At 30.2% G+C, this 26,122-nt stretch overlaps 1 protein-coding gene and 2 long non-coding RNA genes across 5 annotated transcripts; 1 reads left to right on the top strand and 2 right to left on the bottom strand.

The window, feature by feature from the left end:
* Positions 1-1,346: 1,346 nt before the first annotated feature.
* Positions 1,347-25,752, bottom strand: LOC135929159 (GATA zinc finger domain-containing protein 14-like). Its single transcript, XM_065465679.1, has 5 exons — positions 24,334-25,752; positions 15,738-15,851; positions 12,878-13,054; positions 3,027-3,149; positions 1,347-2,603 (listed from the first exon to the last, which is right to left on the bottom strand). Exons 1-5 carry the CDS (start codon positions 25,652-25,654, stop codon positions 1,765-1,767), a joined length of 2,574 nt encoding a protein of 857 aa, XP_065321751.1. The 5' UTR covers positions 25,655-25,752; the 3' UTR covers positions 1,347-1,764.
* On the bottom strand, positions 4,733-5,856 carry LOC135928333 (uncharacterized). Of its 2 annotated transcripts, XR_010572294.1 has the most exons (7): positions 5,654-5,855; positions 5,568-5,607; positions 5,458-5,525; positions 5,372-5,411; positions 5,202-5,329; positions 4,930-5,161; positions 4,733-4,889 (listed from the first exon to the last, which is right to left on the bottom strand). It is a non-coding gene; the product is annotated as an uncharacterized LOC135928333 (long non-coding RNA). The 2 variants fall into 2 exon arrangements; XR_010572293.1 differs by having other exon boundaries at positions 5,202-5,525; positions 5,654-5,856.
* Positions 6,498-7,230, top strand: LOC135928393 (uncharacterized). Of its 2 annotated transcripts, none has more exons than XR_010572315.1 (4): positions 6,498-6,640; positions 6,883-6,922; positions 6,965-7,091; positions 7,132-7,230. It is a non-coding gene; the product is annotated as an uncharacterized LOC135928393 (long non-coding RNA). The 2 variants fall into 2 exon arrangements; XR_010572314.1 differs by having other exon boundaries at positions 7,128-7,224.
* Positions 25,753-26,122: the final 370 nt, after the last annotated feature.

The following is a 26,122-nucleotide window of genomic DNA, read 5'->3' as shown; positions in this document are numbered from 1 at the left end:
TACCGACCACACTATTCACTTCCTTGATCAATGGCACGTGGCATAAGTTTCACGAAGTCATTCCTTCTCATTAGCGATTAACCTACCCATGCCATATGAATTCGATTTAACTGCATCATCATCCATCTCCTTATTTTCTTGGACTGTAACTCATTCGCAGACGCAAAGGAAAGATATCGCCTACACTGTCGATCATGCAATGGTTGATTTATCAGACCTTTAACGCTCTTTGAAATCAGCTGTAATACCTGAACCTCACATGGTTTAGATCAGACGGTTAATCACCTGATGGAAATACCCAAATACAATGGAGGGCCAGTAACTTATATGGAACTATTCTTATGTTGATCGCTTGACCCTTTCCTACTCGAGATTTCGTTAACAGATGTTTAACATTTGTGCCACCTCTGAGCAAAATCTTAAGGCTTGCATAATAATTTTTCTCATAAAATATTTAGTTAGTCGTTACTAGTGGATCAAGAAGAACAACAAAATATCGTTAAATATTCAGAAAATTCCCGATGATCATATTTTCATACCAATCTATCTACCTCTTACCATTTTTTGCGACCTATAATGCTTCACAAATCCGTGAAGTCACCGAAGAACCCTGAGAAAGGGTTTTTTTCTCACACAAAGGCTCTCCATAGAAATTATGAGAGTTGTTGGCTTAGCTTTAATGGAACTCATACCGAAAGATTCAGGAGTGTTTCCTTTGATTGTAAAATTTTTGTCCATTTCCTGTAAAATCATGGCTTTCTGCTAAAAACTCATTAATCATTACCGAGCTTTTTTTTAGATTTGGAATAACAGCTGAGCCTTTTCTCATCGATATTTAGATTTGTAGTACAGACTTATGAGCGATTTCACAAAGCATTTCAAATGGTATCGTGCAAATTGAAAAACAATTTATAAACGTTAATTAATAAGCAAGCTGATTTGCATTTTTATAGAAAACTCTCAAATTTGTAAATAATTTTTATCACTATTATTACCTAAAAAAATTATATTGATGCGTATATATTATACAATCAAAATATTTTTAAGATTCTATCTCATAAAATTGTATCTATAAGTAGAAAGAATAAATTCTATAGTTAAATAGTTACTATGCCATCAAAAGGTTCAAAACTCTTTCGCGGACATTTTTAGAAGTTAGATAAGGTTTAATGTGACAAATTTTTTCCTCGGATTGGGATGGATCTAAAAGCATATGTGCGATGCAAGGCCTCTACAATATAATTATCGAAGTTAACTACTAGCCATTTAATATTATAAGATTCGACATTGAAACGATAAACGTCTTTATTAAAGATTAATAATTATGTACGTTATTATATCTTTTCGCTGGGCAAATAATTATTATAATCAATATCTTATCTATATAGCATCAAACGATTATATTGAATATATCATAATAATTTTTTTTTAAAATGACTATAAAAAAAATTGTGATATGTTTATAAAATAATTTCAATAAGGTTGTAAAAATTATGGATATTCATTGACATAATATTATAGGATATGATGATGAGCATTATTTATAAATACAATATTTCCAAGTTTTTAACTCAGGTTTGAACAAAAAAGTCTATAAATATTATGTATTTTATAAAAAAATATTAAGATTCATTTCTTTCCTATTTTTATCGTGGGGGAAAAAAATTCTAAATTTCAATGATGACCATATGTGTCAATATATTTAAGTTGAGACTTATTGAAACGTATATTCATTATATTTACAACGATGTATTGAATTTATTATCACATTTCTTTGATGAAGGCGTCAAATTCGGCTTTAATATTTATAGGCTCTATAAGGCTAAATGCACCGCCATTGCTATTATTTTCGTTGATATCGTGGTTTTCATTTGTAGGCGTGTTTTGGTTATCGGGTCTGGCGTCAGTATCGGAAGTCGGAGAACGACTTATCGGCGGATGTTCTTCAACAAAATTGTGGTCAGAATTCGACCTATTTCGGCGAAACCTATCCGAATCTTCTTCCAATCGTTGTTCATCGTCGATATTTTGGCTATTTGCATCGTTCTCTTTGTGATCTTCGAAAATGCGAAGCTCCTTCCCACCACCATTTTCAGGTATTCCCATATCATTGACAATTTCTTCTTCTTCCTCATCCCTTTCATAATCGTAGGCGCCATCTTCGTTCCTTTCCCTGTCTCCCTTTTTTTCGTCCTCATTTTCTTCTCCCGCATTTTCGTTTTCCGAATCGAAATCCGTGTTACTTCGTTGGTTCAGACTCTCAAACTGTGAGACGGGCTTGATCCTAAGCTTATAACTGGACCTCTTGCTCATGGTATTGCTGCTGCCGTTAGATGGTGTGCTGGGAGAATGATTGAGAGGAACTTGTCTTTCGGGGCATATCGAATTGTTCTGCACGTTTACACTACTAGTTCGAGGTTCTAGTTTGGCTATATTTAATTCGAGGTTATGCAAGTTTTTGTTGCTTGACGAAATATTAGAGGGTATAGGGGGCGTAGGTATGGAGGGTGCTATATCTAGTTCTATCAGTTCATCAAAACATTTGAACCTTTTGTAAAGTTCTCTGTGCTGTCTCTCTTGTATCTCTAACTTTCTCTTCAGATCTAGTACAACAAATAAATAAAAAATATAATAAATTCTACACAGAATTAGTGCCACAATAAATCATTTACTACGTTTATTATTAAATTGAGCCCGATTTTTAAAATAGGCTAACGCTGAAGATTTTACTCATAGGTGGCACAAAGGTCTGGACATCTAAATAGCCAAATCTCGAGGCTCAGGCAATATTTTTCCGGCTAAAATATTACGATATCCGTTTATAAAAATCTTATCAAATCAAGCCGTTTAACAACGCTATGTCTAACAGTGTTTAAATTTATACGAGATATACGATCAAAAAAAAACTTAACTTCATTGTGAACTCTCTTTTAAAGGACCGTTTTAAAAGAATAAATTCAATAACCCTCTCTTATGCTAGAAAAAATTAAAATTTTATATATATATCTGATCATAACTTATTTTACCATTCATTTCTCGGCCTATCTTGTCCTTTTCGTTCTGTATTTCGTGCTGATGCTGCGACAATTTTATTTTGAGCTTGTTCATCAGATTCAGTTCGTTTACGATGTTTGAGAACTTTTTGGCATCTTTATATATAATTTTTTAAGGGTTAGGGTCATATATTAGTGATTCTAAATAAGCATCAATCTATCTTTCAGTTAAAAATTGTTAGAGTCGATATTTAGAAAAAAAAACCATCCGACATACAATTTGTTTTTTATTCTTATGGGCGGATTATACAATTATGGGGTCATTCCATGTCAAATCAATCACTTTTCGGCCGAGCCCTTTCGATTTCGATGAAAAATCGTAGGCTGGTTATATAGGTCCGTGAAGTTGTAAGAACGATGCAAGGATCAATTAACAAAACCTATGCCATTATTTAGAGTCTTAATTGATCCTAATTTATCTTCAAACCAGACATCAGCAGAATTAAAGGTTTTTGAGTTATAAGCAAAATAATGAAAGTGCGAAGATTTGCAGCTGTAAGAATGATTTGAGGATCAATTACCGAAACTTATATCATTGTATAGTCCGTTAATTGATCCTAATTGATCTTCTATCCGGAAAGCAGCAGAATGAACCGTTACTGAGTTATGAGCGAAATAAGAAAGTGTTGGCACTTTGCCAAAACCGAAAATATAAAAGATCACGATCTGAAACTTGGCAATTATTTAAGCTTTAATTTGTGCGTTAATAATATCCAAACCGGATATCGATATCACTAACCGCAATTGAGTTATGACCTGTTTTTATAGCGTGAAGTTGTAAGAATTTTTTTAAAAAGTGAGGATCAATTACCAAAATATATGCCAAAGTGTGGTGCGTTAATTGATCCTCCAGAATCTTTAAACCGCATATCAACGGAATGAACCGTTCGTGAGTTATAAGCAAAATAGAAAGGTTTTGGCACCTTGCCAAAATTAAAAATTTGAGCAATCATTTTTTTAGTTATAGCCAATATTTAGTACCTTAATTGATCCTCCGTATTCTTCAAACGGAATGTCAAAAAAATTAAAGGAAAGTGAGTTTATCAACAATAAATATTTACAAGGTCAAATTTCGACCTGACAAATTATGGATATTCATTTTTTAGTTCTCCGTTGATATCAAGAAGTTTAATAGCCGAAATTAAAATGTAAAAGTTAATAACAAAATTAATAAAAACAAATTACGGTACACTAAAACAAAATCTAGTGCAGCGACAGACATTCTATTAATTTTGGCATTATTTAATCATTGTAAATTTTTTTATGAGCTTACTAAATGTTTCAAGGTCAAATTTATTCCACTGAAATTATATATGCACTGTCCTATTAAATTTTATCGTTTAAAAGGCCAATGATAAAGCTCTAAAGCCTATTATATTATTCTTATAAAAGTATATTCCTATTTTATTGATAGATCTTAACTATTTTAAAAAATATTAGAAGAATGTAAGTAAACTTGAATTACAAGTAGCTATCTAGAAAAATTATGTATTATTTAATTTAGCCAAGTATATCGGCCTTTATGGCTTTTGTACTTGTCAATCTAAGTCGAAGATTTTTTATGTAATATAATAGTGAAGGAATGGTGAATAATATTATGTACGAATAGTAATATATATTTGTTATAATCACGATATATATTAATTATAAGCGTGGGGGCGTTGTGTTCTTAGATTAATGTTGTTTAAATTTTTCGGCTTGAGTATCCTTGGATATTTCATAGGAGATATGTGGAATTGATTGAGATTTCATCCAATCGTCAGGTTGTTATTGTAGGTACGGGAAGGCCCGAGATCAGGGAAAAGATCATAACGTTATCTAATATCCCTGAGAAAGCTATATATAAAGATTATAAATTATTTTAACTATATAATACTTGGTTCTCAGTTATTCAATTCGATGTACAGATATTGTGTAATATCCCTGGTTATTCAATTCGATTAACGGATATTGTGTAATATCCGTTAGAAAGCTATCTATAAAGATTATAAATTATTTTAACTATATAATACTTGGTTCTCAGTTATTCAATTCGATGTACGGATATTGTGTAATATCCCTGGTTATTCAATTCGATTAACGGATATTGTGTAATATCCGTTAGAAAGCTATCTATAAAGATTATAAATTATTTTAACTATATAATACTTGGTTCTCATTTCTATCATTTTTTCTTTTTTCATTTGTTTTTTTTTTATCATTTTTTTTCTTTTTTGTTTTATCAATTATTTAATATGTTATGAGGGCAAATGTGCTAGGTGTAAATGAGAGATCGGCTATAAAAAAATTAAATTGCTTCCAAAAAATTATTTAATTACATTATAATAGAATAGGAAGTTAGATTTGGTATTGTTGCAGCTTGAAAATTTAAAATAAAATGATTTATTATGAATAATTTATTTACCCTCAGTTGTCAGCAAACAGGCCTTGACCCTATCTGAGGGCGAATCTGCATGGTGTAAATGGGATCGGCTATAAAAAAATTAAATTGCTTCCAAAAAATTAATTAATTACATTATAATAGAATAGGAAGTTAGATTTGGTATTGTTGCAGCTTGAAAATTTAAAATAAAATGATTTATTATGAATAATTTATTTACCCTCAGTTGTCAGCAAACAGGCCTTGACCCTATCTGAGGGCGAATCTGCAAGGTGTGAATGATGTTTTGGCGATTTTAAATTTGGCGATTTAGTGGTTTTATTTTCGTATTTTTTATAATTTTTTTATCTTTTTTGTTTATTTTTTTTTTGCTTTTTTTTAAACTTTTTTTTTGCTTTTTTTTTTGCTTTTTTGTAAACAGTGTTCAGTTCAGAGGTGTTAAGGATTAAAAAAATTTATACTATATATATATAATTTATGTGTGAATTATTGTTTTAAAATGTTGCATAATTATCGTTATAATAGACCGCTTATTGAGATAAAAATGAACTAAGTGCTAAGTCAGATTTAGTTCGAAACTGATGTGTTAAACAAATCTATGGTGCGTTAATTGATCCTCCAGAATCATTTAACCGCATATCAACAGAATGAGCCGTTCGTGAGTTATAAGCAAAATAGAAAGGTTTTGGCACCTTGCCAAAATTAAAAATTTGAGCAATCATTTTTTTAGTTATAGCCAATATTTAGTACCTTAATTGATCCTCCGTATTCTTCAAACGGAATGTCAAAAAAATTAAAGGAAAGTGAGTTTATCAACAATAAATATTTCAAGGTCAAATTTCAACCTGACAAATTATGGATTTGATTTGTTTAACACATCAGTTTCTAACTAAATCTGACTTAGCACTTAGTTCATTTTTATCTCAATAGGCGGTCTATTATAACGATAATTATGCAACATTTTAAAACAATAATTCACACATAAATTATATATATATATAGTATAAATTTTTTTAATCCTTAACACCTCTGAACTGAACACTGTTTACAAAAAAGCAAAAAAAAAATAAACAAAAAAGATAAAAAAATTATAAAAAATACGAAAATAAAACCACTAAATCGCCAAATTTAAAATCGCCAAAACATCATTCACACCTTGCAGATTCGCCCTCAGATAGGGTCAAGGCCTGTTTGCTGACAACTGAGGGTAAATAAATTATTCATAATAAATCATTTTATTTTAAATTTTCAAGCTGCAACAATACCAAATCTAACTTTCTATTCTATTATAATGTAATTAAATAATTTTTTGGAAGCAATTTAATTTTTTTATAGCCGATCCCATTTACACCATGCAGATTCGCCCTCAGATAGGGTCAAGGCCTGTTTGCTGACAACTGATGGTAAATAAATTATTCATAATAAATCATTTTATTTTAAATTTTCAAGCTGCAACAATACCAAATCTAACTTCCTATTCTATTATAATGTAATTAAATAATTTTTTGGAAGCAATTTAATTTTTTTATAGCCGATCTCTCATTTACACCTAGCACATTTGCCCTCATAACATATTAAATAATTGATAAAACAAAAAAGAAAAAAAATGATAAAAAAAAACAAATGAAAAAAGAAAAAATGATAGAAATGAGAACCAAGTATTATATAGTTAAAATAATTTATAATCTTTATAGATAGCTTTCTAACGGATATTACACAATATCCGTTAATCGAATTGAATAACCAGGGATATTACACAATATCCGTACATCGAATTGAATAACTGAGAACCAAGTATTATATAGTTAAAATAATTTATAATCTTTATAGATATCTTTCTAACGGATATTACACAATATCCGTACATCGAATTAAATAACTGAGAACCAAGTATTTTATAGTTAAAATAATTTATAATCTTTATAGATAGCTTTCTAACGGATATTACACAATATCCGTTAATCGAATTGAATAACCAGGGATATTACACAATATCTGTACATCGAATTGAATAACTGAGAACCAAGTATTATATAGTTAAAATAATTTATAATCTTTATATATAGCTTTCTCAGGGATATTAGATAACGTTATGATCTTTTCCCTGATCTCGGGCCTTCCCGTACCTACAACAACAACCTGACGATTGGATGAAATCTCAATCAATTCCACATATCTCCTATGAAATATCCAAGGGTACTCAAGCCGAAAAATTTAAACAACATTAATTAGAACACAACGCCCCCACGCTTATAATAAATATATATCGTGATTATAACAAATATATATTACTATTCGTACATAATATTATTCACCATTCCTTCACTATTATATTACATAAAAAATCTTCGACTTAGATTAAAATATAACGACAAGTACAAAAGCCATAAAGGCCGATATACTTGGCTAAATTAAATAATACATAATTTTTCTAGATAGCTACTTGTAATTCAAGTTTACTTACATTCTTCTAATATTTTTTAAAATAGTTAAGATCTATCAATAAAATAGGAATATACTTTTATAAGAATAATATAATAGGCTTTAGAGCTTTATCATTGGCCTTTTAAACGATAAAATTTAATAGGACAGTGCATATATAATTTCAGTGGAATAAATTTGACCTTGAAACATTTAGTAAGCTCATAAAAAAATTTACAATGATTAAATAATGCCAAAATTAATAGAATGTCTGTCGCTGCACTAGATTTTGTTTTAGTGTACCGTAATTTGTTTTTATTGATTTTGTTATTAACTTTTACATTTTAATTTCGGCTATTAAACTTTTTGATATCAACGGAGAACTAAAAAATGAATATCCATAATTTGTCAGGTCGAAATTTGACCTTGAAATATTTATTGTTGATAAACTCACTTTCCTTTAATTTTTTTGACATTCCGTTTGAAGAATACGGAGGATCAATTAAGGTACTAAATATTGGCTATAACTAAAAAAATGATTGCTCAAATTTTTAATTTTGGCAAGGTGCCAAAACCTTTCTATTTTGCTTATAACTCACGAACGGTTCATTCCGTTGATATGCGGTTTAAAGATTCTGGAGGATCAATTAACGCACCACAATTTGGTATAGTTTTTGGTAATTGATCCTCACTTTTTAAAAAAATTCTTACAACTTCACGCTTTAAAAACAGGTCATAACTCGGTTGCGGTTAGTGATATCGATATCCGGTTTAGAAATTATTAACGCACAAATTAAAGCCTATAATTGCCAAATTTCAGATCGTGATCTTTTATATTTTCGGTTTTGGCTGTGCCAGCACTTTCTTAATTTGCTCATAACTCAGTAACGGTTCATTCTGCTGCTTTAAGGATAGAAGATCAATTAGGATCAATTAACGGGCTATACAATGATATAAGTTTCGGTAATTGATCCTCAAATTATTCTTACAGCTGCAAAACTTCGCACTTTCATTATTTTGCTTATAACTCAATAGCCTTTAATTTTTTTGACATTTCGTTTAAAGAATGTGGAGGATCAATTAAGGTACTAAATATTGGCTATAACTAAAAAAATGATTGCTTAAATTTTTAATTTTGGCAAGGTGCCAAAACCTTTCTATTTTGCTTATAACTCACGAACGGTTCATTCCGTTGATATGCGGTTTAAAGATTCTGGAGGATCAATTAACGCACCACAATTTGGCATATATTTTGGTAATTGATCCTCACTTTTTAAAAAAATTCTTACAACTTCACGCTATAAAAACAGGTCATAACTCAAATGCGGTTAGTGATATCGATATCCGGTTTGGATATTATTAACGCACAAATTAAAGCTTAAATAATTGCCAAGTTTCAGATCGTGATCTTTTATATTTTCGGTTTTGGCAAAGTGCCAACACTTTCTTATTTTGCTCATAACTCAGTAACGGTTCATTCTGCTGCTTTCCGGATAGAAGATCAATTAGGATCAATTAACGGGCTATACAATGATATAAGTTTCGGTAATTGATCTTCAAATCATTCTTACAGCTGCAAATCTTCGCACTTTCATTATTTTGCTTATAACTCAAAAACCTTTAATTCTGCTGATGTCTGGTTTGAAGATCAATTAGGATCAATTAAGACTCTAAATAATGGCATAGGTTTTGTTAATTGATCCTTACATCGTTCTTACAACTTCAAGGACCTTGGTTATATATGTTCCCATTAGATTATAAACAAAATTTTAGCGGATTAGCAACTATATTAGCGGAGATATTCGGGGTTAAAGGTCTAAAAAACGTCTTTTTTTGCTTTTTACTGATGTTAAATAACTAGTTTTTAATTTTAAACTAAATATGATCAAATATTGAATATAATATCAATAGCTAAGTTAATAATTGATGATTATGGCGAAAACATCAAAATTTTTGATAAAATATGGGTCATCTTATGGTCAGTTGAAAACTTGAAATGAATATTTCGAAATGTATATGATCTCCGATTTTTAATTTTTTTAAGAAATATTATCCGTTTACTATTTTTTTAATAATTTCTTCAACAATTAGCATGACAGGATATTTATTTAAAAAAATATTGCGATTTTTATACTTTTAAAAAAATAGATGGCGCTATATATAATAGTTTTAATATGTTAAAATTCATTTTTTTTATTGATTAAAAATATTTTAATGTATATATATCATACTAAATCGATTACAATGTCCATTATATATATTTATTTGTAATTCAGATCATAAATTTTTAAAATCTTCACAAATTTAGCCTAATTAAGCTAGTTTATAAATTAATTAAATCTTATTTCATCTAAAGGAATACAAAGCCTGGCTAGCTTGTGAGATTTCTTCAGGAGATAATATATATGTTTGACTGGTGGGAGTAGAAGGATTGACCAGCGAGAGAATATGAGATTTAGGCAACACTAAAATATCATCTTTCAGAAAAAATTTAAATGAGGCTGAAGGTCCACAAGGGTGTGAAAATCGGATTTTTACTTCTTCATTTATATCATTTTTATCGATTATATATCCTAACCACCATTTATCATCATATACACATGTTATATATCCATTAATATTTTAAAGATTAATTTTCTCATTTAAAAACGAAACTTGTTTTATATTATGTTTTTTGGAATTAGAATATATTTTGGGTTTTAGTCTATTTTGATCAATGGGAATAACCCCGTGAATTTTTTGGGTCCTATGTATAAGCAGTGCATTAAATCTTTTACGAAGGGTTAATTCCTCTTCGATATATTCTTGATTAGATACATATTCAAATGGAATTCCATTATTATTTTCTTTAGCATAATTATATAATTCTAATGAGGTTAGGATTTGATTTTTATTTGGCCTTTGAAGACTAGCTCTGGCAACTAATCTTTTGACAGTTCCTCCGATACCGTCACTTGCATTGCCGTGAGCAGTGGCAAAGAAATGCCATTCGGCAGGAATATTAAAATCGTATTTATGAAGGCATATGTTCAGAAAAATTTTGCGATTCTTATATTGAGATGCGGCTTCATCTGAAAAATATATTATTTTTTCTGGTTTAGAATTAAATTTGGATAAAATAACAAAATTTATATTTTTTAATTCTTCTCCAGATTTATAATATGCTACAAATGGATGTATAGTGGTCTGCACTGTTCCAATGAAATCCCTGAACTTCATCTTGTAAAATGAAGGAATAATTCTCAGAATAATCTAGAATTGTTAAAAATTCCCCATCTTTTAAATTTTTCTACATTTGTCATTAATTTCACATTCTGATGAATGGCGCAGACACAAACAGTGTGTGTGCCACTAGCTCCAACTAAAATACAGTTTTTTGGTATAAGTTCGGCAAATTTAGAGAATCCAATTGATATATTTGGGTATTCTTCCTTAAACATCTTGAATATTTATTTAAGCTTATTTAATATAAGTCTTTGGACTGATTCTTTCTCGCCTTTAACAGATATACAATCTTTTATTCCAGGCATGAGTCTTATTTCATCAGAACTATAATTTTGTTTATTTTTATTGCTTAAAAAATTTTTCAAAATCTTCGAAATTTTCTTTATATCTGGTTATTTTAATAATTTAAGATAATTACAATTTCATAATATTCTTGATCTTGATGGGTATGACTTAGTCTGGGGGGGGGGTGGAGGGTTGGGGGTAGGCCTGGTAATTAATGTGATTTTCGATTTTTCCCTTAATAATTTTTTTGCACTCCTTTAATCCTGCTTTTTTGTTCGTGTGCTAGTCGGATTTTTTAATTATTTTTAATTTACATTGAAATATTAAATAAATTATTAAAATTTTTTATCCTGCGAATATCTCAGGGGAATAAGGTTTACAAAATTATATAATCCAATTTTAAGATATATTATACATTAAAATATTTTTAATAAATAAAAAAATGAATTTTAACATATTAAAACTATTATATATAGCGCCATCTATTTTTTTAAAGTATAAAAATCGCTATATTTTTTTAAATAAATGTCTAGCCATCCTAATTGTTGAAGAAATTATTAAAAAAATAGTAAACGGATAATATTTCTTAAAAAAAATTAAAAATCGGAGATCATATACATTTCGAAATATTAATTTCAAGTTTTCAACTGACCATAAGATGACCCATATTTTATCAAAAATTAATTTTGATGTTTTAGCCATAATTATCAATTATTAACTTAGCTATTGATATTAGATTCAATATTTGATCATATTTAGTTTAAAATTAAAAACTAGTTATTTAACATCAGTAAAAAGCAAAAAAAGACGTTTTTTGGACCTTTAGCCCCGATTATCTCCGCTAATATAGTTGCTAATGCGCTAAAATTTTGTTTATATTCTAATGGGAACATATATAACCAGTCTACAACTTTTTATCGAAATTGAAAGGGGTCGGCCGAAAATCTTGATTTTTTTGCTCATTTGACATGGAATAACCCTATGTAATTTACTAGAGTAACTAAAAAATGCGATATTATTTGATGTATTTTGAAATATTAATCCTTGTTAAAATTCAGCCAAAAACATTACCCATATTTTAAATGAGATGAAAAACAAAATACACTTGAAAATTAGTAATAAACAAATGTACCAATCAAATATCATCTTCCATAATAATACGGTTAGGTTCAAAAAGACGATGAAAAAGAGTTTAATTCTTATAATCACTTGGGATAGTTTTGATCACACAAAAATTTCTTTATAAATATTGCTATAAGGGTGGTCACCTATATAATCACAGTTGATTCCATTAATAATTTAGATAAAGCAACATTAATACATTAACGCCAAAAATATTTCTGCAAGATTAAATTTTTATGGACCCAAAATATGACAACGTAAGCACATTTCTACCCACTCTATCCTCGGCTGACCCCCCCCCCCCCCATCCCCAACAGACGGATTAGGGAGGGCCCTAGTTAACCCTAATATTGTGCAAATATAGGTAAAGGGCAGTTTAAATATATTATACTTTGAACGAAACTCCCGTTTTTTTGGGCTCGAAAGGCTTGAAGGGTGGCGGAGTTACTCAAGCACATGAGTTCCCTGAGAACGGAATGTTTCAGGTCATCGAGAGCGCATTTTATTTCGTTCACGAACTCATCCATCAAACCCAGGTTCGCTATTTTCCCCCAGAATAGGGTCGAGTCTAATCGTAATTTTTTTTTTAAAAAAAAAACCATGAAAATAATTTAAGAATTCTATTCCGAATTAATTAGAAAAAAATAAAGAACAGCTGGGCTGTGCAGCCTTTTACAAACTAGTGTAAGCATAAAAAAATACTGATTACTACTTTTTTCTTTTCCGGTTTTAAACTAAACTATTCATTCATTCAAAAAAATCATCTGATTTCTCATATTTTCAATTTCTCTTTTAAACACCATCATAAACATCCTTATTTAAAAGCACCAAAATTTGGGCGGTAAAAAATGATGGGAAAAATCTCTAACCCGGTGTTGCATTGTGAAATCACTATCCTCTAAAAAAACACTAGTGATAATTTATGACCGAATCTAAACTTTTACGAATAATCACAAAATTTAAATCCAATTCTCAATAAACATATATTTTTATAAGGGTCAGGACAAAGAGTTTTCATTGGTGTTTCAAAATATTGGTCCATTTAAATTAAAAAATACACTACAAATTTCTCAATCGTATATTTTATAAAGTTATAAGGTTTTTTATTGGTGTTTTAAGATGTTGTCAACATTTATATAAAAAATATATTGTCAATTTTCTCAATAAATCATATTATTTATTTTCTTTTTTTTTTATAAGTTTAGGTCATTGAAATTTATACATTAAAAAACTATATTTTCACATTAATTTAATTTCTCAAATTAAATTTTAGAACTGATTCTGGATAAAGATGATTATTAAAAGCAATATAAAAAAAATTAGCCAGCAACAAGAAAATATCCTTTTTACTATTTAAAAAACAACCCAATAAAAAACATTATAAGGTGTAGGAAAATAAGGCGATATCGCTGAAACTACGCATAAACTGTGAAATACCGAAGGTTAAATTATACAGCTACGTCATAGCGACGTTTCGCGCTTACTAAACGAGGTCTAACTTAATACATTTGTCTATATAGGTCTAGACCTTAACCCCCCCCCCACTATCACAAAAATATTTAACTTCTTTTTTATTAAAAAAAATTCATGAAGGTACATTTCTCGAATTTTATCGAATAAATATCGTACTCCCTTATTCGAATGGGTCTTATATGATCAAAAGAGTACTAAAATATAAGGTAAGGTAATTAATTATAATTCATAAAATTTTAGTTCGGTAGATTTAAAATATTAAATAGGATTGGGGGATGACTTTGGGTAATCTTTCTGCTATCTGAATATCTTAAAAAATATATATTATGCTAATTGGCTTAGAGGGTGTTTTCTGAGGGATGTATCTTACATTAATATTAACTAAATAAGCCAGACATATTGAGTTAGACATCCAAATTCTTTGGGCTACTTATAATTGATCTAGGCTACATTATGTATAAATCAATTTAGGAACAGGAATAGTATTGGACAAGGCAAATATCACCCCTATACTATTAGAGGCTTTTTCAAAAAAATCATATGCAATAGGTATTACATATTATAAATCTAATTAATACTTATATTATGAGTGATTTAAATTTTATCCAAAATGACCCCAGAAATATTCAGCGATGGAATGTAATATACTTTTCTATTGCATGGATGTTGTAGAGTTATTACCATGGGGAAGTTTATATTATAATCAGGGTTTGAAAGCAAAAATAATCTTTTGAAGATCTTCTTTAAAAATGTTCAAAATCAGATTATTACTCAAATTTTTTTTTCTTTATCAAACTCTGAGAACTGAATATAATAAATCAAAAATCACAGTTACACAACATTTATCACGTTCAGCCTTCACATCTCCATTCTCAAATTAGTTATTTCTTGCTAAATCTACATATATATATTTTTTAAAGACTATATTTGTCATTTATTTTACAGATTAAATCAATAATTATCAAATTCAACAAGCACATATAATTAAAATTAATTTTCCAAAATTTGTTTTTTTATTTTAAATTAAAAAAAATAAATAATTTTTTAGATCAAATTAAAAATAAAATTAATTTAAATCCTCAAAAATGAGTGCAATTTTTAATTTAATTTTTTCTAATGGAATATAATTTTATTTTATGGTACCTAGTCAAAATCCTTTTCAAACCTTTTCAACATTTTTTTATTTAAGAGTTTAAATGCTTCCTTGAAATAAATGACAGTTTGGAATTAGAAGAACTCTATGAGCAGGGACACAATCTAAGAACAAGAATTCACCTATTTTTTTATAAGGAAATGTTAATCAGATTCCAAATTTTAGGGGAAAAAAAATATTCAGATCAGAAAACCCTTTACTCAGTCTAGCCATTGGTTAAATTGAAGAGCGAAAATTATCTAATAAAAATCTTATTTTATGAATTTTTAAAAACAGATGACCCATTTTGTTTTTAGAACTCAGGCCTCGTTTAAACTATGATCGCCAAACGCCGCGATATCGTTGAAGCGATAAAAGATAACGGAAGCGGTATAATTTAACCTTATGTATTTTAAAAATTACGCATAGCTTGAGCCGCGTGATAAAAAAAATGACATCCGATAAATAATTCATTCATTAAAAAAAAGCCATAACAATCCTACTTGTATGTAATATACAACAACTGGAGAGTACGCGAAAGTATCGGGCAATGATATCGGTAGAAATTAAATGTATCGACCTATATCAAAAATATACCTATGCATGTAAATAAATAAAAAGGTAATAAAGTATAAGAAATTAAAACTTTCTTCCTCCGTTCTAACGATTTTGGTATCGACATTTTGCGGGGACGCCTCCTCGTGGTTACCAGATTTGTCGTTGAGATATTGAGTCGTCAGCATAACGCCAACCTTCTCGGCTAGAATAATAAAATGAAGAGAAGAAAAAAAAATAATAATTAATTTTAATATCAAAAAATTGGTGAAATAATCAAAAAAATAGTTTGTAACCGGAAGTTACGGTTAAAATATGCGGAAAAGGAAGGTACCCCCCTTTAAAATTTTTAGGAACCTAAACCAGTTCTAATAATAAAGGTAATAAATAGTGTTTGTGTCAGAGTCGTGATGGTTTCGAATATCTAGGATATTTAGCAAACATAGGATGCGTTATTTTTTAAAAAATTTTGCAAGACCTGATTTTGCTAGAAATCGCATTTACTGACATAAATTGTTCTAAAATGCTGAACCTCTTTGTCAGCTCGTTAGGAGGTAAAGTTAACCGGAAGTATTGGTAGGAGAACCTGGTCAAATCTAGAAACAAAAGAGAAACCGGAAATTCGGCTCAAAACTAATTAGGAATAAAAAAAAAGATTGAGTAAATTTTAAGTTTGTTATTGATTTTTTGAATCAAAAGTTACGATTTTCGGGGTAAAACCCATAACCAAAAAAAGATAATTTGATGTAGCAAAAAAAAATTGCTGAATAGCGTGTGTAAATTTGTAAGGCTTTATATATTAATATAACTCAACCCCCCTATAAGATTTAACTTTCCCCCCTTTTATGCTATTGTGAATTTAATAGCGTTATTTTAAAAAAAAAATCTGGACTCTGAGGGGGGGGGGCGGAGTAATTAAAAATTTGTAAAGTTATTGTGTTCAATCATGATAGAATAATATAAATTTGCTTTTAATAAGTCAGAACGAATAAAAATATAGAAATGGGATATTTTTTTTTATCCAACTAAAATATTGCTTCCGGTATCGTTTTTATTTTAAAGTTTAGGGAATTGGTTCGAAGATAATGATGCAACAAAATGGCTCTACCGGATCGTTGAGCCGCCAGTTTATGTTTCAAGGATTTCGTGTGTTTGATGACGTCGTGCTCCCCGCCGTGGCCAATCGAAAAGCGGGATTGACATAGGCCACATTTTACCATGTCCCCCGCATGCTGACTAATCCATTCGTATTTTTGTTCCCAGCGTTTATTATACCGCACCATATAAATTTTCTTCGTCTTTGCGGGCCTACATGTCTGGCGTCGAAAATTATTATCCTTATTTGAGGAGGTTGTACTTGAGTTATGATGACAAATGGCATCGTTAAAATCCATTCTAATGACAAGAAATCAATCAATTAATTTTCAATTGATGAAAATAAAAAATACTTTTAGGTTTTACAACTAGATAAGTTTTAATTATTTACAAGTAAAAAAGTATTTTTAAAATAAAATTTGATTTTAAGAAATATTTGGAGGTTATTTGAAATTATTAATTATATATTTTTAGTAATATTAATATATAATAAAATTTGTAAATGTGTAAATCTAATCTACCTACCAATAAGATATTTTATATTATATAATTAAAAATAAATTTTAACAGACGATAATTCTTAATAAAACAATCGATTATTCTACCTTATTAATCTCAATAAAATATAATTTTCCTAGGGAATGGATATTATAATATTTAACCAAGAGTATGATCTTAAAGTAACATTATTTTAAATTTATCTTTTTTGTAACGAAGAACAAAATTTAGACAAAATTATTTGACTTTGGAAAAGGAAAAATTAATTCAAAAAATTATGATAAATTTTATAGGTGATTGATACAATATGAATACTTATTAATTTTAATAGTATATTGATTATAATGTGTAATAATATGGTTCTAAGAACTTACATAACAAAGCTAGAATTATCGTTTGTGGCAATATGGTTGATCGAAAAATTGATTGATACAATTTTGAATAATAATGATTTTAAAAAAAAAATTAACGTACACAAGAAAGCGACAAAATAACGAATTTAGGAAGCAATCATGTGATTCGCTTTGACTACCATTTTTTTTTGTAAATAATTTATTTTATTTACTAACAATAAAAATAATTAAAAATTGTTAAAAACAAATATTTTTGTTTATTTATAAACAAAGAAGAAGAGAAAAAAAAGGTTTGATAAAGGCGTGAGAAAAAGAACGTGACTTTTTTTATTATAACAATTTTTAAAATGCGTGAGAAAACACGTGATGGTAACTCGAGGCCTGTCAATTTTATTTGTTCAATTCAAACATAAAAATTTTAAATTTAAATAACCTAAGTTAGCCCATGAGCACTTATCAGAAAAAGTTTAAATTTCTCAAATGGAGAAATAAAAACCCTATTTAAAGCTAAGAACTGTTCATCGTATTATTTTGTTTTACCGCAAACGCGTATCTTGAGATGTTAAGACGCGAATGTTTTAATTCGCCTCGACCTTCTAGAAGTTTTTCTCAAAATCCTTAGAGCACTTAGTAAATCCAAAAAATATCGATTTAAGCAGTAATGAACAATAAAGATATATATATTTGAAATATTTTTTTGGGGTGAGGGGGGGGGGCAATCATTTTTCTCCAGAGGTTGAATAAACTTGACTCCTTTAAAAAGTAAAAGATAGCATTTTATTAGTTATTTTCCCAGTTTTATCACTGTTGACTCATGCGACGGTTCTACTACCGCCACTGGTCTATCGGTATCCCATTATTGCTTCTTCTTCTTCCATGCCGAGGATGAATATCGCGTTCTAAAATTTCTTCTCGTTCTAACTTTATTGGGCCCACGAGGACATCGAATTTGCAGGTGATCAGGGGCTCCACAAATAAAACAGATTCTAACTCTCCTCTATGAATGAGCCATTATTGTCGGAATATTATCATTGCGCCACCCTGAAGACAAACTATTCCCTTCTTCATCAACCCATCCCCGAAAAATGCTAATTAGAATCGTTACATTCTCCCATTATATACAACGACGAATTCCTGGCATTTTGTTTCAATTATTTACTAGGCTGCCTTCCATGCCAATTTCTTTAAACGTAACGTTTTTATACTAATTTTTAATTGGCGACCAATGTTCCTCTTTTCTTTTCTTCCTATATCATTTTTTTTTAAAAGATTTATCACGTGATGAGCGAGAAAAAAAATTTCATAAATGGTTTTGGCATCTGGCAGAATTCCTCCAAGGAATTGCCGCTAATAGAACATATTCCTAAATCCTATTTTATATTCTGTCCAGTATCTAATTATTTTCATTTTTTTTACGATTATCCTTACAAGGGAATAGTTTGTCTTCAGGGTGGCGCAATAATAATATTCCGAGGCCGCAGAGAGTCAGACGAATAATGCATGTGGAAATGGCTAATGATCGGGAACAGTCCGAGTTGCCAGAATCCAGCAATGCAGGAATAAGTTCATTGAGGAGAGTTAGAATGTGTTTTATATGTGGAGCCGCTGATCACCTGCAAATTCGATGCCCTCGTGGGCCCAATAACGTTAGAGTGGGACAAGGAGGGAGGCGTGGCCAGTTCGAGCGAAATTACCCTCTTTGACAAGGAGGGAGAATCCGCAAGCGATAATTTCAGAAGAGACGGAGACCGATAGACCAGTGGCGGTAGTGGAACCGTCGCATGAGTCAACAGTGATAAAACAGTTATGAGATAAAATTTCTCTAAATTATGAGTAAACCTAACTATATAATATAAATATTAATGCATATTCTTAATTAATTTTACCGTGGTGTACGAATGTAGAAGTTTGTAATAAAAATAAAATAATTCATTATAATAAATGTTTGAAAGAAATGGAAAATAAATGTAATCCAAATTATAACAATTCCCTATCTTGATTTCCATAGGAATTACCCAATGAAAATAGGGAAAAGGGTTTTCGAATAAGTTGGGATAAATAAATATTGGTAATATCAGCTGTTTATAATAGTGTAGTATGACGATTTTTAAAAAAGGGTTAGATGTCCCAACCTATGTGTCATCTATGATCAAAATCTTAAGGCTTGGGTAATATTTTTCTGGATAAAATAGTTTGCCGTTTTTAAAATCGGCTCAAATCGAGCTATTTAACAACACTAGCTGTAAACAAATATAAAAATTCCGCCTTCTAAAAAATTAAAAAAAAGACGTCTCGTGGAAGACGCCTCTTCGACGCCTTCCTTCGCCCCGCCACGTATTCCATAATTGTTTGTCAACAACATATAAACATACGAGAAGCCTGCAAGTTACGTTTTTATTTTCTGAAAATCGTGTAGTTCCGCATCGGGCGTTAGCCAAGCGCGGAAATGATTCGTTTATAAAAATATACTTATCTAAACCATCAGTGGATCTCTAAGAGTGAAAATCTGAAAAGCAAGGCTTAGATAAAAAAAAATACAACTGATAATTTTTTGGTATACAATCAATTATTAATTAATTTTTGGGAATTTTTTTTTATTAATTATCGAATATCCGCAGGCTGGTGCCAAAGGCAACTCGTGCCAGTAGTGTTGTTAAACAGCTGGATTGAGCCGATTTTTAAAAACGGCTAACTCGACATTATAGCTAGGAAAATATTGCCCAAGAGTCAAGATTTCGCCAATAGATGTTCAATCCTATGTGCCACCTATGAACAAAATCTTTAGGGCTTGCATAATATTTTTCTGAATAAGATATTGAGATAGCCGTTTTTAAAAATCGGCTCAAATTGAGTTGTTTAACAACACTAAGTGCCAGTGGCAAAATATTGCGCTTCGAAAACCGGAGCCGAGGAACCCGAAAAATCTAACATGTTGAATGCCGTAAAAAATAGGAGCTCGGCCGCTCTTTAAAAAAACCGGAAATATAAAGGGCAATAGCGGAAAAACGCCTGTAGCTTCATATTACATTTCTAGGATAAAACAACTTTCAAGAGGGTGTTAAGAGTTAAAAAATGAATCACTGCATATAGAATGAGACAGACACAAAAAAAAGTGTTGTCCGAACCGTTTTTTTTGTCCGAATAAAAACGCTCCGATTCAGAATTTATGAGCGGAAATTAAGTTCGAGCTAAAAAAAACAACAACACCGAAACAGCCTCATTTTAAAATGCAAGATAACAAATCAAAAATATAGGTTATAGAAGGTAATATTATATTTATTTCGTTCAAACTTTTATATTTCATTTTATATATATATATTTTTTTAAAAAAAACAAGAAAAATTAAGGCTTGTGTGTTAGCTTATAAGTTTTTTTTTTCAAAAAAAACAACATGTTTTTTATATCATATGAATTTAGGTCACGACTCCGTTGGAAACAGAAATTGTATTTTAAAAAATATTTTTTTTTGTAGAGTGAAAAAAAAAAAAATTTGAAATTTTATGTCAAAAATAAACAACATTTTAAATAATGTTGTAAAAAAAAATAAACAAAAAAAATAACTTGCCTAATTTAAGCACCCGTTGGAATAAACGCAAATTTTTTGTGGGCAATGATGCATAGAGTATGAACGGTTTTCGATATTTTATTTTATATAAAGAGAATGTGTTTTTATTACAAATGTTAGATAGCGTTGTAATTTTATTCTTTTAATATAAAAATAAATAATATTTTCTAGCGTCTGGTGTGGTAACAGGATCGGACTTGACCACGTGATTCCGTTATAAATATTTTTGAAAAAAAGTATAAATGGGTCTTATTGCTTTCTAATAAATTTTTGACCTTATTTTGGCTAGCAAGTGGATTAACGTCAGTCAAAATATGATAGATAGCCGCTTCATTCTTAAAGGAAAATCCTCTAGCGGGTTAAAGCTCTACCCGTGCAGACCTCGAGTTGGGAACGAGTTAAAATACGCGAATTGCAAAAAATTAGACGAGTGTTATAAATGAAATAATGCATTTCTAGGTTGTAGGCCTCGTTAGTCATGGCCGCTTTTTAGACTGCGCTATAGCTTACACAAAAAAAATCCACCGCTATCAGTTCGTATAGCGGTAACTTGGCCATAAAACATATGTTATCTTAGATTAATAAGGCATAGTCAGCTAATAGTTTTTTGCCTTTTAATTTTAAATGGAAAATTTTTTTTTAATATTTTTCATTTCGTTTCATCTTTCTTTTTTACATGGCGGCTCATTACTTTAAAAAAAAAAATTATTGGCCAGAACTATTTAAAATTCACTATGGCTACATAAACCGTATTATCACGTGATTTGTTGTAAAACATTTCCATCATGTGATTGGTTGTAAATCATTTTAATATATTATGTTGGCTAAGATTTAAAGGCTTAATCGGCTAAATTTGGCGGTTTCCCCACCTATAGGATATGGAATAATCTTAATTATAAATACCACTTTTCAAAAGTTAATTATTTCTTATAGATTAAGCCATGAAAATAAAATTTAAAATCACATCTGGTAAGGTATTTATAAAAAAAAAAAATATATAAAATATTTTAAAACCCAGCCCCGGATTCCAAATTGCCGGATAATTTTACGACCTCCGATAAACGGTTTTTAAAATTCGATCATTTTAAATATGGCGATTTTATTGTGAGTCTGTCGTTGTTTATGAAAACGAGTATGTATTTAAAAATGAAAGTTTGCGAACTAGGGCCCGAATTTGATAAGAAGTAAGAATTCAGCACGGATTTCTAATAATTTTAATATGGCCCGATCTGAACAGTATAACCCAAACAAGTAGCAGGGCCTAAACCTTTATTATAGGTATTAGGATGCGTTCCTTCAAAGATGGGGGAGCTTGACCGATTAGGGTTATTATTAAATATCGGATAAGTTCCTTCCAAGGTTGAGGAACTTGTCCAGTTGGGGGGGGGGGGTATTATTGAATTGATAGACGGATATAGTTACCTCATTGGTCAGAGTAGAAATAAATAATTTCGCGTGCGATAAACACATATTTTTTTTAAAAAGCGGCTTTTATTATATCTTATGTATTGCATTTCAATTTGTATTTTATAAATGCGTTTTTTTTTAAAAGCCATTTTATTTTAGATATTTTTGTGTTTTTATTGATTTTCCAAAAATTTTTTTTTTATAAGACAAGGATTTCGTAGAAAAAAAAAGAAATAATATAGGGCGGAAGGGGGAATGTGTGGGGTGGGGTAGGTTGAATGTAAAATTAATTAGCTGCTATTTTTAAAAAAAATAATATATATATGTGGATGATATCCGAAGGACGAAAAAAAAATGAGAGAAGATATTGGAGACGACAATTCGTTATTTTTAAAATTAAAGCATACGGATATACGATCTAAATTAAAAATTGCGAAACGTGTCAAATTCGCGCATTCTTTTTTTTTTTTGAGACGGAGTTTGGTCTTTTGTCTTTGTCTAGAAATGGTTTATAAAGATGAACACACGGTGTTCGTGATAATATACAAATCAAATAATCGCCATACATTGGCTAACCTCACTATCCCTATGATTGTAATGTTTATTATAAAATTACCATTCATATTAGATGTCCGCAGGTTCCGGTTCAGTTCGGTCCGCTAACATTTTTTAGACACGTTATGCCCAGCCGGTTAAAGTTTTAAGAAAAGTCCCCCCCCCTTTGGCCCGTTTAATTTTGTTTGCACAAATTTTCCGGCCATCACATTTTTCCTCAATTGTCAATCAAGATTTTTATATATCTCCTCTAGGAGATTATCTAAAACAACCGTTTTATAAATCAATTATGTTTGTATCTGTACCAGAGACCTTCATGGTCCGGACCAATCCCCGGCCCATATGTAATATTATATTTTCTAGCGGACGGGTTTCTTTTATTTCTTAGAAACAATAATAAATTTTAGTAACGTAAATAAGATGATTGCCTAGAATACACTTAAATATTGTATTTTTTTTTCATTAAATTTTTGTATATGGGCCTTTGGGAAAAATCTTTTGAAGCTAATTATGGGCTTGAGAATTTATTTTAATATTAATATCGGATCGGGGCGGGTATATAAAAAATTTTACTGCTGGCCTGGGTTTGATCAAAAAATTAAGTAAGACTACGAGATTTTTTTTGCGAATTTGTAATTGTATAATGGAATAAAAAATATATTATTTTGTAGATGTAGTAATTTAGATAGACGGTTCTTAAAAATACAAAGATAGATGAAATTAAAAAAAAAATATATATATTAAAATATGGCCGGGCTGGCCTATTAAAATTTTGGTGAGAATCAGAGATTTACGATCCCTTGTGTGCCTCATATTTCATGCTTAAATTGTTCGGTCCGTTATAAGATTTTTTTAAAAATTGCCAGTCCGGGGCCATAGCAGCTGATCTCTAATTCGCATATAAATAAATCAATAAAAAATGTTAAAATTGATTTAAATCTATATTTCACAAAGAATTTTATATACTATAGTATTTTAATTTAAAAAAAAATACCCACCAGCGAATGAGAGAAAAAAAAACAATCTAATTTCCGCATTGTGCAATAATGGGTTGCCAATGCGATGATTTGATTGGACGCCTTAGCCATCGTTTGACGCATTTCCGCTTTCGCGTAACAAAAAAATCCCCCAGCGACACAGCTGATCATTATTATAAGGCGGAATAGTTTAGCAGGGCATTTTATGAAATAAAGAATGTTTATTATTTATCTTACTAGGACTTTGCGATGAATAAGATTTGATAGCGGCAGAATACGAATTATTTGATTGCGAATAACTGTAATTAGGAGCTGGAGGATAAATGGAATGCTGAGAATATCTGTATATAGGAGTATAATTTTTCTCCAATATTGAGGACAGACTTCCGGATCCAGGTGGGAAGTGATTTATGGTGGAGGAATTATTCCTCACCAGATCTTTATTATCCCTATCTCTTTGCAATTGTTGTTGGTAATTAAGACTGTTGTAATTATATTTATCCACCACGCTGTACTTGAACTCGTTTTGTTTTAGCAAGGCGTTCAGAGCCGATTGAGTAACCACGTGATGTTTGGTATCGTCTGCTGTTGCCCCGTGAGGAATCTCGTTTTTAGGGTTTGCATATTTGTTATATGATTTATAATTATAATAATCTGTCCTTAGCTGCGAGGAATGGTTGTTGGAAGGAGGAAACGAAGAATTATTGGAGAAAGTATGATTTAGCTGCGATTCTGTGGCATTGAGACTAGCGTTTTTGGAATAATAGAGATTACTATTGGAATTAAAAGGAACCATAGTGGGCAGGTCGTTCTCTTGAGCCGCGTTGTAAAGCATGTTATCCCTCAATTTTATAGAATTGTCTTCATATTTTTCCTCGATTTTTAGTCTTTCCCCACCGACCCCATTATTATTTAGAGAAGTGGAAGGAGCGTTATTGTATTGCGGAGAATCCGTTTCGTTGCCATTGGATGATAAGCTTTGATTGAGCGGGGAATTGTTATTGGGTATATTGTAGCGAGAATTGAAATCGCTCGATTGGGAGACGCCCAACACCGTGTATCTGATACACGGATGTCTGTTGAGGGTAGAGGTGCCTGTTGTTCGTCTGTCGTATTTGTACACGTGATCACATCGATCGCATTTGACAAAATTCGTAATTTCGCCTTCGAAATAAATGACCGAAAAGGTAGTCCAAATAATACTCTTGAGGTTCGGTCCTTGCTTTCTCACAAATTTGAGTCTCGGATCTTTGGTTCGAACGGCATCTATAAAAAATTCTTTGTTGTTCATGAAATTGTAGTATTGATCGGTCAAACTCAACGTCTTGGATTCTGAACCGGTCGAGAACCCGGTGTCTTGACCGTTGGCGTTAAAATCGTTTAACGGTTCTTCCGGAGTGTTGGCGGCGATTCGATCGCTCAAAACCAAATCCCTGATATGCTGCCCCTTATTGTCGCCTTGATTCATGATGGCTTGGTTCAGGTAGTTTTCGTAAGCGGCTTTCAAGTAGTCCGAATTGTTTAGATCGTCCATAGCGTTTTCTAGCCTTTTTACCATCTACCGTTTTAAAAAAAAAAGTTCCGCCGCCAAAAAAAAGAGAACAAACTAAAATCTCGCGCGAATACAGAAAAAGGAATTATATATTTCTTTTAATAAAATTTTTCGCGAAAAATCAAAATGGAAGTCAAAGCCTTTTTCAAAAAAAAAAAAAAATTAGCGTATGTTTTTTTTTTCGAAAAAAAAGAATATATTTTTTTTTTTAAAAAAAATGATCGTTATAAAATTATTTTTTCCCCTCGCCTTCTTTCGCTGTTTTTTTTTTCAAAACTCGCATTTGTTTTTTTTTTCAATTTAAAAAAAATAAATAAATAAAAAAATAATGATTATTTATTATTCTATTGTTTTGTTTTTTTTTTTCGTGTTTCAGCTTAACTGCGTTTTTAGTTTATAGCTCGCAGCTTTTTTTTTTCCATCATTATTATTTATAAAAAATAAATAAATAATTTTTTGCTATAAGAGGATAAA

Source organism: Gordionus sp. m RMFG-2023, chromosome 4 (assembly GCF_954871325.1).
Source record: "Gordionus sp. m RMFG-2023 chromosome 4, tfGorSpeb1-WG-v2, whole genome shotgun sequence".
NCBI lineage: Eukaryota > Metazoa > Nematomorpha > Gordioida > Chordodea > Parachordodidae > Gordionus > Gordionus sp. m RMFG-2023.
Note: the sequence above shows the minus strand (reverse complement) of the source record. Positions and strands in the feature narration are given on the sequence as shown.